Source organism: Eurytemora carolleeae, unplaced genomic scaffold (genome assembly GCF_000591075.1).
Source record: "Eurytemora carolleeae unplaced genomic scaffold, Eaff_2.0 scaffold200, whole genome shotgun sequence".
Taxonomy (NCBI): Eukaryota; Metazoa; Arthropoda; class Copepoda; order Calanoida; family Temoridae; genus Eurytemora; species Eurytemora carolleeae.
In genome coordinates, this window is record NW_019396591.1 from 236,967 (window position 1) to 252,578 (window position 15,612).

Genomic DNA, 15,612 nt, shown 5'->3' on the forward strand with positions numbered 1-15,612 from the left:
AGCTTGACTTGAAAGTATGAGGTCTAGAAAGGAAAAGCTTGACTTGAAAGTATGTGGTCTAGAAAGGAAAAGCTTGACTTGAAAGTATGAGGTCTAGAAAGGAACAGCTTGACTTGAAAGTATGAGGTCTCTAGGTAGGAAAAGTTGAATTTTCCCAAAACTTTTAAATAATAAATAAGCCCTTCCATCACGCTCCAACTAAACTGTAATATCCCCCCTCTCTCTTTACATTTAGGCATATATTTATATATTAATTATTACGGGGTGTCTTAAAAATTCTTGATCGATCTTAAAAATATTTAAAATATATTTCATTTTAAATATTCGGCAAATGTTTATCTTTAAAGAAAATGCTTTTTAAGGCAGTGACGCCATTTAATAAGATAGATTTCTTTTTTAAATGATCTTGTATTGTGTTGTATTTACTTTTTAAACAAGTTTATTACCTTTTCTTACTATTTTTTTTTTATTTTCTACATAATCAAACACTGTTTTCCCTTTAACAACCTGAATTCACACTTCTCAAGATTATTTGAGAAGTAAATCACTCATGGTTCAATCAGGAGATCGTCGATCGGTATCTTTTATCGATCATACATGCGCATTTAATGAAGGTAGTCATTCGGTATCCCTAAGGATCGCCCTCGTATTTACTTCATGGGTATTTTTCGAAGATCGCCAATATGATATTCTAAGTATTTTTGAAAATCATCAATTAGTATCTATAAAAGATCACCCACGTGCATTTTTAGAAGGTCTGCATGGGCATTTTTTGTTAAATCTCCAATCAGTAAATCCTCCATGGATATGTTTTGAAGATGAATTTTCAGTAGATCACTATAGTATTTTAAAAAGATCGTTATTGCTATCATTGGAAAAAGATCGTTATTGCTATCATTGGAAAAAGATCGTTATTGCTATCATTGGAAAAAGATCGTTATTGCTATCATTGGAAAAAGGATCTTACAAATCATCATTAAATATCTAAGATCAACAACTGTCAAGCAATTTTTTTGGTATAACCACATTGAATTGCATGTATAAACCTTTCCCTACATATTAATTAGGCTTCAAGTACAATTAGTTCAATATACTGTTTAAAGTTAGAAAATCAAGGTTTTACATTTATTACCCCTCCCCCCTTGGAAGCTTTTTGTTTGAACGTAATTTTCAATTGAGTAAACAGTTTCATGATCGATTCACAACGGTACCCCTTCAATCTTTTTCCAAAACAAAAATGAGGGAAATATCCTTGCTTGAAATATCTGTAGTTTGCTCCATTAAATGGATTTGCGGATTTTGATTAATGTTGCAGCCGAGTCAAGGAAGTACATAGAGAGACCCATAACACTGGGGAGTAGAAAGACGACTTTTAGACTCAAGTTTTAGCCATTGTGCCTTGTAAACTGATCCATTTCACCCATTTGGATGATTTTTAAGCTATTAATTAAACTTTATAATAAATTTCAAATACACAAAAATTGTTAGAAATTCGTTATCATATTCTGCAGTTTTCTGGATCTCCCTGAATGTACGACAATTTTTATGTTCTAAAGCTTTACAAGTTAAAAATATATAGAAAAGATTGTTTAAACCCCTCTTCCCTCCTTCCTGATGCTACACAAGGGGTTCAACTGATGCATAAAATGTAACAAGTTTCTTTTGTACTATTTTTTCATATTTTATATCATGATTCCTTCATACAAGGCAATTTCCTCTCGAATCTCATACATTGTGCATTTTGCCTGCATTTTATAAATAATATTTTGGGGCAAAAATACAGTTCGTTGAAGTGAACCCGAAAATGATATCGTACAAAATACAGTTCGTTGAAGTGAACCCGAAAATGATATCGTACAAAATACAGTTCGTTGAAGCGAACCCGATAATGATATCGTACAAAATACAGTTCGTTGAAGCGAACCCGATAATAATATCGTACAAAATACAGTTCGTTGAAGTGAACCCGATAATGATATCGTACAAAATACAGTTCGTTGAAGTGAACCCGATAATGATATCGTACAAAAATCCGAAAATGATATCGTAAAAAATATTTTTTCTTTCTAAGTTTTGCAATATCTAAAATTAACATGGTAAATTCATGAAATTGTTTGTGATAGTGTAGAACAAAAATTTAATTAAAATTATAACAAATATTTTTTTATTTCGTTTTTGCTTTGCATTTAATCTAAAACAGCTGTACTTTATACTAAATAAAAATTCTGAACAACAAAACATATTTTTTGCAAAACAATTTAGTCTGCAAGAGGGATTCATCTTACAAAACATATCATGCACAGTTTCATTATCTTGTTTTTTTTCTTTAGAATACTATCTGCTAGTTTACAGTTCTGGTTTCCGAATACTGGTTGTGATTCCAATCTACTAAATTACAGTCCTGTTTTCCGAATACTGGTTGTGGTTCCTATCTGCTAGTTTACTATCCTGTTTTCTGAATACTGGTTGTGGTTCCTATCATAGTTTACAACACTGGTTTCCGAACACTGGTTGTTCCTATCTGCTAGTTTACAGTCCTGTTTTCCGAATACTGGTTGTGGTTCCTATCTGCTAGTTTACAGTCCTGTTTTCCGAATACTGGTTGTGGTTCCTATCTGCTAGTTTACTATCCTGTTTTCTGAATACTGGTTGTGGTTCCTATCTGCTAAAGTTTGCAACAATGGTTTCCGAATACTGGTTGTGGTTCCTATCTGTTAGTTTATTATCCTGTTTTCTGAATACTGGTTGTGGTTCCTATCTGCTAGTTTACTATCCTGTTTTCTGAATACTGTTTGTGGTTCCTATCTGCTATAGTTTACAACACTGGTTTCCGAATACTGGTTGTGGTTCCTATCTGCTAGTTTACAATCCTGGTTCCCGAATACTGGTTCATATCTGCTTGTTTAAAATTCTGGTTTCCGAATACTGGTTCCTACCTGCTAGTTTACAATCCTGGTTTCCGAATACTGGTTCCTCTATCTGCTAGTTTACAACACTGGTTTCCGAATACTGGTTCCTCTATCTACTAGTTTACAATCCTGGTTTCCGAATACTGGTTCCTATCTGCTAGTTTACAACGCTGGTTTCCGAATACTGGTTCCTCTATCTGCTAGTTTACAATCCTGGTTTCCGAATACTGGTTCCTATCTGCTAATTTACAATCCTGGTTTCCGAATACTAGTTCCTATCTGTCAGTTTACAACACTGGTTTCCGAATACTGGTTCCTATCTGCTAGTTTACAACACTGGTTTCCGAATACTGGTTCCAATCTGCTAGTTAACAACACTGGTTTCCGATTACTGGTTCCTATCTGTTAGTTTGCAATACTGTTTTCCCAATACTGGTTCCTATCTGATAGTTTACAACACTGGTTTCCGAATACTGGTTCCTTTCTGCTAGTTTACAACACTGGTTTCCGAATACGGGTTCCATATCTGCTAGTTTACAACACTGGTTTCCGAATACTGGTTCCAATCTGCTAGTTTACAACACTGGTTTCCGAATACTGGTTTCTATCTGTTAGTTTACAATACTGTTTTCCCAATACTGGTTCCAATCTGCTAGTTTACAATGTTTCCGAATACTGGTTCCATATCTCCTAGTTTACAAGTTTACAACACTGGTTTCCGAATACTGGTTGTGGTTCCTATCTGCTAGTTTACAACACTGGTTTCCGAATACTGGTTCCTATCTGCTAGTTCAAAACACTGGTTCCAAATACTGGTTCCAATCTGCTAGTTTACAACTTTGGTTTCCGAATACTGGTTCCTTCCTCTATCCGCTAGTTTACAATCCTGGTTTCCGAATACTGGATCCTATCTGTTAGTTTACAATCTTGGTAATTCCGAATATTGGTTCCAATATCTGCTAGTTTACAATACTGGTTTCCGAAAACTGGTTCCAATCTGCTAGTTTGCAATCCTGGTTTCCGAATACTACAAAGTTATCCTTTGGTTGAATCACAGATTGGTCACTAAGTGTAAATAAACCTGTATCTTCCCTCCACCCCTCTCTCCTTCTCCCCAAAACCCTCTGAACCCAACCCGCCTGCAACCCTGCCTACCCGACACCGGGCGGTTTATCCCCCCTCATCAAGTGTAATTGTCCCAGCACGGCTCCGGTAAATGTGGCGGAACTTTAGTTACCGAGACACCGCTGTAGAGAGCATACCTCAAGCTCGATCCTTCTGTGTACAGTGTATAATTTGGTACATAAAACTATACCTGGCTTGTACACTATGTGATCTAAGAAGTGAAATCGTTAAAAAATCTATCCCAAATATTGCGAACAAATCGCTAAAAAACCAAAAATTAGTATAATGGTGATAAATAGTTCATAAGTAATCTGAAAAGATGGGTTGGATTCAAACTATCTCTGCTCTTCTCCTGGTACTTCCAAACACACTGGGTTCTAGACCCTCCGACCTACCCGGAGCACATGGAATGGAAGGTAATATCAATCAATCACATTTCTAACATTACTAAAATTCGCAATTTATTTCTAGGAATTGTCTTTTCTGAATTTAATTTGCAAAGTGGTTTACAATGTTTAACAATATAAAATAGAGGAATAAAACTGAAGTCGATTGATTCCTTAATGACAACGAACAAATCGAGCTTTTAGAAACATTAAACAAATTCTATTTTATTCATCCAATGTAATTTTATAGTAATGTTCATTAAAAATGTTTAAATTATTTACAAATAGTTGTATTTCTTTAAGAAAATTCAAATTAAAAAAAATCTAAAAAGAAAACCAAAAAAATTGTCTAGTGCAAACGGATAATAAAATAATATACGCTACACGATATATGAATAAAAAACATAATTATTTCACCGATTTTATACAAAACTAGATTTTGTTAATTGATAATGAGGGATTTTTAAAAATTCTTATCAATGAATACCTATTATCCCTCCCCCCAGATTCCATCTTCCTTCCATAATATGTTTAATTCTTTAGCTGAACCAAATAGAACAAAATCTTGTAAACTTGAGCGGGTTCTTTTTAAACGCAAGAATATATTCCTTCTGCTTTATTTCCCAAATTATGGAATTCGATTGAATTAGAGCTGAAAGAAACAAAATCTGCAAAACTGTTTAAAAGAAAAATCTTCAAAAACTATTTAGACAGTTATGCAAGCTATATCTGTAAAAAAATAACTGTTTTTCATGAGGATAAACTTAGTCTTTGCTATCTTCTTCACCCTGTAATTCATAAACATGATTATAATCATATATGTTACCCTCTGTTACAACCATTCTGCTGAGTATCCACCCTTTCACTTATACTTTTTCACCCCCTCCTTACTTTATTCATCCATCTATTTATTTACAATTCTTATTCGCTAATAATGGGCCAACCAACAAAAACAACCAACTCTGGTTAGGCGGGTCCAAACTACATAGTAAATTGTGATTTTTTTATTTGTATTATCTCGTGCTTTGTAGTTGAATAAAAATATGAAGTATGAAAGGGGGATGAACGTGCAAACATCAATTGGTTCCCTTTAAACGTTGAAAAAAAGATCTATTTTGTCATATTTCCCCTTCCTTGTTTATGAATATATATATTCATGCATGGATAATTAATGAACATCTAAGATCCGAAATGTCATCAAGTTCCATTAATAATTGTCAAATTATTAATGATTGAAATTTATCGTTGCGAAGAAATGTTTCATATTTTTGGCTTTTTGTTGCTTGTCTTTGCTAAAGCTTTGTAGATAAGGTGTTAAGCGTTGCGAATTTCTAGCTGTAACTAATTAGCCTACACTGTTTACACCTTCTTCGAAGTAGTTTTTATTTAACCCATTAATGATGGTGGTGATGATAGAATTTCTGTTTATTATTCTTAAAGTCGATACCGGAGCCTAGAATTTAGGCAGTACAGATTAAATTCCAAAGATAAGTTTAGTTTCCTGACTTAATATTTAGCTTGGTGCAGTTTTTAAATCAGTATTTACAATGTTAAACTTTATTTTAGTTTAAATTTCCACTAAGTTTTCCTAATTAAACATAGTTTTCCCAAGGTTATAATCCAAGGAAAGTTAATTGCAGTTGCGTATATTCTGTGTACATTTTGAAACCAGCTCTGGGCTGAATTTGTAAACAAGAATAGATGCATCAGTGTTCGTTTAGTATCCGAGGAGATTTAAAACATTAAATTTTGATAATTTTGATAATACACATAATAGTTTCCTATGACCAGAATATTTCATTGATTTTTTATGTGTGTTTAAATTACTGACAGTACACTGCAGTACAAAAGATGTGAACACCTCTGAAATAACTTTCCTTGCATTAAAACCTTGGTTTTTCCTGGATAAATTTTCTAATTCATTTTAGTTGTTTACTAAATTTTAGTTCAGTTTTCCTAACTTTACTTTATTCATAATTTTTAAGTTAGGATTTCCTAATTAAACCTGATTTTTACTAGATTTAATATTTCTTAAATAAAATCTTAAAATTAGTGATATTTCAACAAAATTTAGTTATTTTCTAAATTTGTTTTTGGGAAGAAATACTTTTTGATATTTTTGAATCTGCATGAAGAAATGCATCAATTTGTCTAGCTTTAACTTAAATTTGACTCGGAGAAATTGGCGTATCGAAGTCAAATTCAAAATGCTTGAAATGACTAAGAATTGTTAACACAAGCCAATATCTATTAGCTCATTAATCCTAAAGTATGACTGTATAATAGTAAGACATCTTAAAGAAGTGCATGTAACCTGTCCGAGCCTGACACCTTTGAGGCTGATAAAAAGATCATTAGCACGTGGGGAGATTAAAGTTTAAAAGTCATCCCTTCCCCTGTCAGCACCCCCATCCCCTTTCACTCACCCCGTCAGCACCCCTCCCCCTTCCCTTCCTCCTCAAGTTTCCAAAGGCAACCTTTTAGATTAGAAATATTAAAAATCATCTTTGAAAATTAATATCTCCAAGAAACCTTTTTGATGTCTTTTATTATAGAATATTAATGAGAATTAAAATTAAAGCTTGAACATTTTAATTTTTGTCATGGGGTGATATTTACTTTCGAACCTTTCCCGTTATTCAGAGTTTCAGTCACGTATATACGTTGTTAATTTACTGTTGTCGTTGGAAGGGGGATTGGTGCTTTTAATGTTTGAATTGTATAAATAATTGAACTAAATTACAGGCTTTTGACAGCTAAGAATAATCGAAACTACTCCGGTACTGGATACAATGCTTCCCCAGTCTTACCTTGGGTTCGGAGACATGGGTTTCAGGGTTGCAGAGATATATTTGGGTTTCAAGTATATACTTAGACCCGGAGACTAACTAGTAATTTCGTCCTCGTAAGCGCAATGTGGTAATTTAGAATGGGGGGGGGGCGATATTTTTCTTTTCAAACTGAAAGTTTAAAATTTGTTATTTTTTTTAAAATCTCAATTTCCTAGTTTTCTATGAAGAAGTAATTAAATTTAACTCACAATAATAATTAATAGATTTGACATTTTAATTAAATTACAAAACTGGGAAAAACTGTTGATAATTAAAATTTTATTGTAAAAATCCTAGAATTATAATCATAATTATTCTTATAATAACATTGTGTTAACACACTTTTGGTCTTCGTTGTTTTTAAATAAAATTAAATGACAACGTTCAATTTTGATAGATAAAGCTTTCATTCGTTTAAAAGACGTATTTTATCGTTTTGATTCGTTTAAAAGACGTATTTTATTACAGGGCATTGCTGATCAATTTCTAGATAAGTTTAATTGCCAGGCTGTAAAAATCCGAGTAAAAGGCTGTCCAAAAAAAAATATTTTCTTTAATATAAAATCTAGTTGATAGAACACCCAAACGTTTACGATAAGAACAACTTTTTTGGGTTATTTTGTGACACCCTGCAGTGTTCGGATTGGGGGTAAATATGTCCCTCTGGATTTGGCTTGAACCAAGGCTGTAAATCTCTTATCTTCAGCGGATAATCAAACCAAAAACAGTTTTATAGTTTACGTTAAATGCCTTAAATGTCTTTAAATGCCAAAATATTCGGAAAAATTAGGTTTTATTTTTTGGTGACAAAGTTGTGATGATTTTTAAAATTTGTCTTTTAACGCATTTCTGGCCTCATGCCTTCCTATCTGCCTTTATATCTTCGTCTGCCTTCCCATACTTCCTATCTCTGCCTGCCTTCCTATCTCTACCTACCTTTCTCTCCCTGCATTCCATATCTACCTGCCTTCCTATTTTTTCCTGCATCCCTATCTCTGCCTGCCTTCCTATCTTTGCCTACCTTCCAATCTCTCCCTCATCTCGATCTCTGCCTGTCTTCCTATCTCTGCCTGCCTTCCTATAACTGCCTAACTTCCTATCTCTACAGTATATATACCTTCCTTTTTCTGCCTGCCTTCCTATATATGTTTACCTTCCTATATCTTCCTGCCTTCCTATCTCTACAGTCTATCTGCCTTCCTTTCTCTGCCGCCTTCCAATATATGCATACCTTCCTATATCTGCCTGCCCTCCTATCTCTACAGTCTATATGCCTTCCTATAACTGCCTGTCTTCCTATCTCTGCCTGCCTGGCCTCCTAAGGCTAAAACTTTTATGACTTACAAATTGAAGTTCTGAAGTTAGAAAGACACAAAAAGAAGATAAAAGTTGAAACTTCTCTACTCTCTAAAAACATTAAGAAGATGTATATGCGCAGATTAATATTTAAATTGAGTTTTATATATCCCATGTTTCCGGTTTTAAAGAGTTCTCCTTCTACTTTAAATCTGATTAAAGAGTCAATTCACAAATATATAGAAAACCTACATTCACAAAAGTTTTAGTTTTTTGCCACAAACTCTGGTTTTCTTATCTCTATATCTTTGAATCCACTTTGATATTTCAAACGATATGAATTTTGTCATCAAATAATCTAAATTTGAAATATCAACGATGTACATCATTAGGTTGCAAAGATGTAGGGATCAGAAATTTTGAGTTTTGGTTTCTTTATGAAACTTCAAAAATTTGTAGTCTGTCCCTTACAGCCCTTACTGATCAAATAATGAAAATTAAAGGGCGAAACGATATGATATTCTTAGAAAAGAGAGTTTTATTATAATTATGAATAATAATAATAAGAAAGTACGAAATTTATTAATATATGTATAATTGATTATTAGCTCATTAATCCTAAAGTATGACTGTATAATGTGTTTAAGGGTTCATATATCAAAGTTAATTATACCTGGAGAACCAATAAAATTATCGGTAAAGGGTTGCGCTATATTAAGGTTTAGGTTAATTTACATGAAAATTAAGTCAAATCTAATATATTTTGACAGTGCATGGGTATAGTGACAATTTGGAGGTGTTATAATCTCGCAAAGGCTCATGGGTGAATTATAATATCTTAAAAACTATTGATTGAATAATTTCTCTCTTTACTTTTTGGATATTAAAAATCAAACCAGGAGCATTTTTTTACAAGATTTTTTTCTGAAAATAAAACTTAAAAATATATTTTTAAAAGTGGAAATATTTATTTATTGAATAATTAAGTTTAGAATAAGAATGTGAAACTAATCTTATCTTAACCTCCCTATCCATCCCCCCTACCTACTGCCCCCCTCCCCTCCCAGTGCTATCATCCAGAAAATACAATAATACGATCTAACTCCAATTACAATATATAAGGATACACCAATCTATTTACTGGGAGGGGAGGGGGGATAATCCTAGGGCAAGAAAAGGGAGGGGGGCATATTTAACCCTCTAATTTCTGTACAAGAGTAAAAAGATATGTCTGAAAATTATAATGAAACTTAAAATGCAATTTGATATTTGTGTGCGTGGTAAAAAAGTTAAAAATATTTATGAGCTAAGTTTGGTTCAATATATTATCAAAGTTTTGTCAAAAAGAAATTTCACTTTTTCCTATTTTTATATTTTTCCTGGCAGACTTGAGGATAATGGGTTTACAGCTAAATATAGAAATATAGAAGATGATAGAGAACAGATACAGATAGAACCATAGATACATCTATATATAAATTTGGCTTGTCTGTCTGTTTGTTTGTCTGTTTGTTTGTATCTAATAAACGTCAAAACGGCTGAACCGATCAGGCCCAAATTTTTTGTGGGACCTCACGGAGCCACAGGGAAGGTTTATGAATGATCAAAATTTCAAATATTTGTCTCCATCAAAATTAGATCTTCATTAAATTTTTGAAAATTTTGAAAATCCACGTAATTTTTTGTGAAAATCAGCGAATTATTTTTGTTTTGTTTTACGATGTACACAAAGAGAACATGTTCACAATTAATTTAGAAGATGGGCGCGAAGCGCCCTATAAGGCTAGTATATATATATTTAGACAAATAGATATCGAGATACGGATATAGATTTATAGATAGATAGATATAGATTTAGACAAATAGATATCGAGATACGGATATAGATTTATAGATAGATAGATATAGATTTAGACAAATAGATATCGAGATACAGATATAGATTTATAGATAAAAAGATTAAATTTGAATTGAATTGAGATTTTATCAAAATTAATAGACATTCTTTGTTCTTTGCATTATTGTTTATTGTACTTAATTTTGTACTGCGGATATGATATTGTACCATATTAATTTTGTGTACCCGCTTGGAGTTTTAAAGTTAAAGTTTTATAGAGTTTAAGGTTTGAGTTTAAAGTTTTAATTTCTCATTGATACAATGATACTAATAATATCAACGTTTCTCTCTGTATCTACCTATCTACCTATACACCTACATACTTATCTACATAGTTACTTACTTACCCAGGCCCCTAAAGATTTACAATTCAAAAACTTACCTCATTTGTTCTTACTTATTCTTCTTATTAATCTATCTATCTATCTATCCAACCAAACCGTCTATCTATCTAACTATCTATCTAAGGGGAGTACAGAAATAGCATTTTGACAAAAACAGCCAGACGAAAAGAAGGTGATGAAAATTATAGGATTTAATCCTTTAATAATGACTCATTAAAAGCTTTTTAGGGGGGGGGGCAATTTTTATAGATTGAATACTGATAACATTGTGAAAAATTTCGATTTAAAAATTCCCCCATTTCCCTGCTCTACAATGTTCTGAAGTTCCAAATATTTTCGGAGATTTTCTAAATTCTTTGGATTAGTTCTGTGTGCAGTGTTTACAAGTAGATATGTTAAAGGTATTTATATATTCATCTATACATCTATATATATTCATTAAATATATTCGTCTATATACATCTATATATATTCATCAAATATATTCATCCATAGATCTATATATATATTCATCAAATATTTTCATCTATAAATCTATATATATTCATCAAATATATTCATCTATACATCTATATATATTCATCAAGTACACATATACTTGTTTATGAGTATTTTTGTGTCACAGAATTTTAGAACAATTAAAAAAGCATTATCACCCGGAAACTATAAAAAAAAATTTACCTCTATATATATCTATCTATCTATCTACCTATTTATCTCTATCTATCTAATTATCTATCTATCTATCTATATATCTATCTATATTTCTATCTATCTATCTATCTATCTATATATCTATATCTGTATTCTCTAGTAGAATCTGATAAAGGTATTATTGGCTTATCTCCTCTCTGCCCCGTATTCCTGGAGCTAATTACAGATAATTCCCTGGGGCGCTGTCAGACAGTTTACAGTCCTTTAAATACTCAACTTTATCTGTTGTAGTCAATCATTTACAGCTGACGGTTGAGCACTGCAGCTGTCACATTTTTACAATTCTTTTATCGTCTGTTATGGCATTTTTCCATCGACCTGTTGGACATCTGTATTTTCATCTGTATCTGTCCTATGATTTCGATATGATTTCCGAGCCGGGTCAACCTTTCCGGTCCCAGTTTGTACTGTACCGCACGTACATTGGCTTAATTAAGCAGACAATCAACAGGAAAAGCCGGTGCAGCAAGGTTGACGCGGTCAGACTTTATGCTTCATATATGTTGAACTTACTTTTACTAAAGGGGCAGATGTGGTGGTGCGTGGTAGATATCTATCTGTATTTCTATTTGTTTATCTGAATGTCTATTTTTTTCTATCTAAGTATGTCTATCTGTATATCTAGCTTTTCAAAGGAAGGATATATCAGATAGAAACTAATTTTTGAAGTGTTTGCATCAAGATATATCATCCAATATTGTATATTTGTATATATATATATATATATATATATATAAAGGACGGGTTTACTCCAGGATATATTAGACTAGGACGGGTTTACTCCAGGATATATTAGACTAGGACGGGTTTACTACAAGATATATTAGACTAGGGCGGGTTTACTCTCCGGGATAGATCAGTCAAAGACGGGTTTACTCCAGGATATATTAGACTAGGACGAGTTTACTACAGGATATATTAGACTAGGGCGGGTTTACTCTCCGGGATATATTAGACTAGGACGAGTTTACTACAGGATATATTAGACTAGGGCGGGTTTACTCTCCGGGATAAATCAGTCAAGGACGGGTTAACTCCAGGATATTTTAGACTAGGACGGGTTATATACAAGACAAGGACAGGTTTAGTCTGGGATATGGTAAAATAAGGACGGGTTTTCTACATGATAGATAAGACAAGGACGGTTTTACTCCGGAATAGGTCCTGCAAGGACGGATTTACTACGGAATAGGTCCTGGAAGGACGGATTTACTACGGAATAGGTCCTGCAAGGACGGATTTACTACGAAATAGGTCCTGGATGGACGGATTTACTATGGAATAGGTCCTGGAAGGACGGATTTACTATGGAATAGGTCCTGGAAGGACGGATTTACTACGGAATAGGTCTTGCAAGGACTGATTTACTACGAAATAGGTCCTGGAAGGGCGGATTTACTCCAGAATAAGCCAGGGATGGTTTACAGGAAATACCAAGCACATCCTTATTGTCTATACTGCAGTATATTAAGGTACTTGGATACACCAACCTGTAGTTCAAACCTGGTAATTAATTAAGGGAGAGGGAAAGGAAACGGAAAGAATGAAAAAGTATGTAAATTACCTATGCGGAAGGGAAACGAAATGATGTTATGAAAGGGTGGGGGGACGGGGTATATAAAAACGAAAAGGATGGTTATGAAACCTATCCGACCCAATACGATTGTTAGATAGGTAGAAGAGGTACCCTGGAGGAGACTATGATGATCACAGCAGGGTTCCATTGGTTCTCTAGGTACCCAGACTAGTACAGCGCCCTGGGGGTAGGGTTGTAGTTATATCAGGGGTAGTTTTAACACCGTAGATAATCTTATTTTTTTTATTAAGACGGATCAAGAAATGAGGGAGGGGTTAGAAAAGGGATGGGAATTGGTTAGGAGGTAGGTTTAACCCTGTTAAAATGTGGGTTTGATGGGTATGTTCTGGTCTACTGTGAACCGACTTATTGCTGAGTGATTACCCAGTGGTCAGATCAAGGAGGGGAGAGAAGAGGGATAGGGGGAGTAATAAAATTGGGGGGAGGGGGCTTTTAAGACCAGAGTAATCTTGGTTGATAAGAAACTAGTAGGAGGGGGGGGGAGCAGCTATAAACTGTGATAAAAACAGATTGTCATATTAACTTTATAAATCCGTCCCCTAGTGTATATTTTAGAAAATTAGACGAATTATAAATTTCCCGGATTTTCTTTCTCATCTCGGGTTTTTTGTCCAAGAAAAGTTTATGATGGAACACGAAATAAAATATAATTAATATTTATTCTACAAACTACACACTTGTAAAAACTAGTCATCAACCTTCGGAAGTTAAACATAAAGATTTGGCTTGTCAAACTAAAGCAAATTGAATTTGAATTTCATTCATAACTCCTCTTAAATTAAAGAGCTGTTGAGAAGAACTCAAATGTTGGTAGTTTCCTAATATTCGATTTTTGAACCCCCCGGGCCCCCCCTCCCCCCTCCTATCAATTTTGTACATGGATCTTATATATTTGGAAGACATGGATATAATTGACCATGTGGCCGCAACGCCCGGCCCTCTAGCCTGTCCTAGCCGCAGCGCTCGGCCACTAGCCTGTCCTAGCCGCAGCGCTCGGCCCAGAAAGTGTCTTTTCCTAACCCTAAATATATACTAATTTGGTTGAAAATTGTTGAAAAAGTGGTCATGTACAAAATTTATAGGGGGGGGGGGGGGTCGGAGGGGGGTAAAAAAATTGTAAACTAGGACGGATCCAAAATGTTAAAATTTCTAAAATGTTACTTAAAATGTCTCACATGTGCGTACAATCGAAACTAGAGAAGCTGCGAGGTCACAAAGTCCTACCAGTTATGTCGCATAAATTTTACCGTATCCTTCTCTCTAGTTTACAGTGACCATCGCTTGAAATTAACAGATTTATTTTATTTTAGGTATGTTTATTTTACTTATTGAACATCTGTACCAACTTCATCAAAGAGTAGGAAAGCAGAAACTAAAGTCTGTATTTTCATAATTTTTTTCCATAAAAAGAAGGATTGAAACATGTCTTATCTTTTAATGGGGGGGGGGGGGGTTTTTGTTTTTTTAACGATAAACTGGAAAAACATGGAGGGGTTCAAATTTTTAAATTGTATCTTCCTCTTTTTTTATTTTGACAGATGTCGTTAATGTTTTAAAGAGAAAAGTAATGGAAGGTTGGATGAGTTTTGTAAAAAAAAACACGAAGAATAATGATTCTAAATTAGAGTATTATTATTATTATTATCATTATTATTTTAATTTATATTATCATTTTGGTAGCATATACAATGCCTACTTATAGATTTATTGTAAACAAGGGTTGTTTACTTACCCTTTGAAACTATTCACAATGTAGAATATATTCATCAAGAAGGGTTAAGAGAAGGGTGGGGGGGGGATTATAAATTATTAAAACCTTATCTTGCATTTCCATGCAGTGCAGTTGCGTGATTACATTTATAATTGCTTTAAACCGATGAAGATAAAAATAGTATTGTAAAAAAACTTTTTAAACCCCTTTCCTCCCCCTTATTGGTAAAGTTTTCAGTAGTAAGTACACCAAAAACTGACATTAAACTAAATTATTTCTAATTATAAGAACCTAAACTCCGGTAATCAGTTGAAAAACCTCGTTCATCATTCCCCAAATTACCCCAAGGTTTACTTTGTCTCTCCGTGTGTTTAGGGGGAACCCGGAGTTTAGAAAAAGTTCCTACCGAACCATGCTCCAACCAGTTCTATACAGCCTAGTATAATAAACACTTTTGAACCCTGAATGTGTAAAAACTGCTTTAATTTCGTTTATTACTCATAATTATCTCTCCAGGCTGTCTTGAGGCAGTCTCTAGGTAGTGCTTAGCACACAGAGAGTAGGATTCGTGGGAGACAGAGAAATGAAATTACAATTGAATCCTGAAATAAGCTCAACATTAAATTTTTTATTTTCCGTCCATATTGGGAAGTTTAAATATTAATTTTTCAGCTGTATATTAGGAATTGTTTATATATATTATTATTAGTTAAAAATATTGTTAGAATCACGACATGTTTTGAATCCATGTCAAAATGTGTGTTTGTCAGCGTGAAGACAGAATGGGGGGGGGGGCAGAAGA

The 15,612-nt window shown here is 33.6% G+C and overlaps 1 protein-coding gene across 1 annotated transcript in view; it reads left to right on the top strand.

Moving 5' to 3' along the window:
• The first annotated feature begins 4,126 nt into the window (after nucleotides 1–4,126).
• Nucleotides 4,127–15,612, top strand: part of LOC111706006 (latrophilin Cirl) — a 28,226-nt gene continuing 16,740 nt past the window's right edge. Inside the window, exon 1 of the mRNA XM_023478741.1 lies at nucleotides 4,127–4,450. Coding sequence (XP_023334509.1) covers nucleotides 4,354–4,450 — 97 coding nt within the window. The 5' untranslated portion in view covers nucleotides 4,127–4,353. The remainder of the gene's footprint in view (nucleotides 4,451–15,612) is intronic.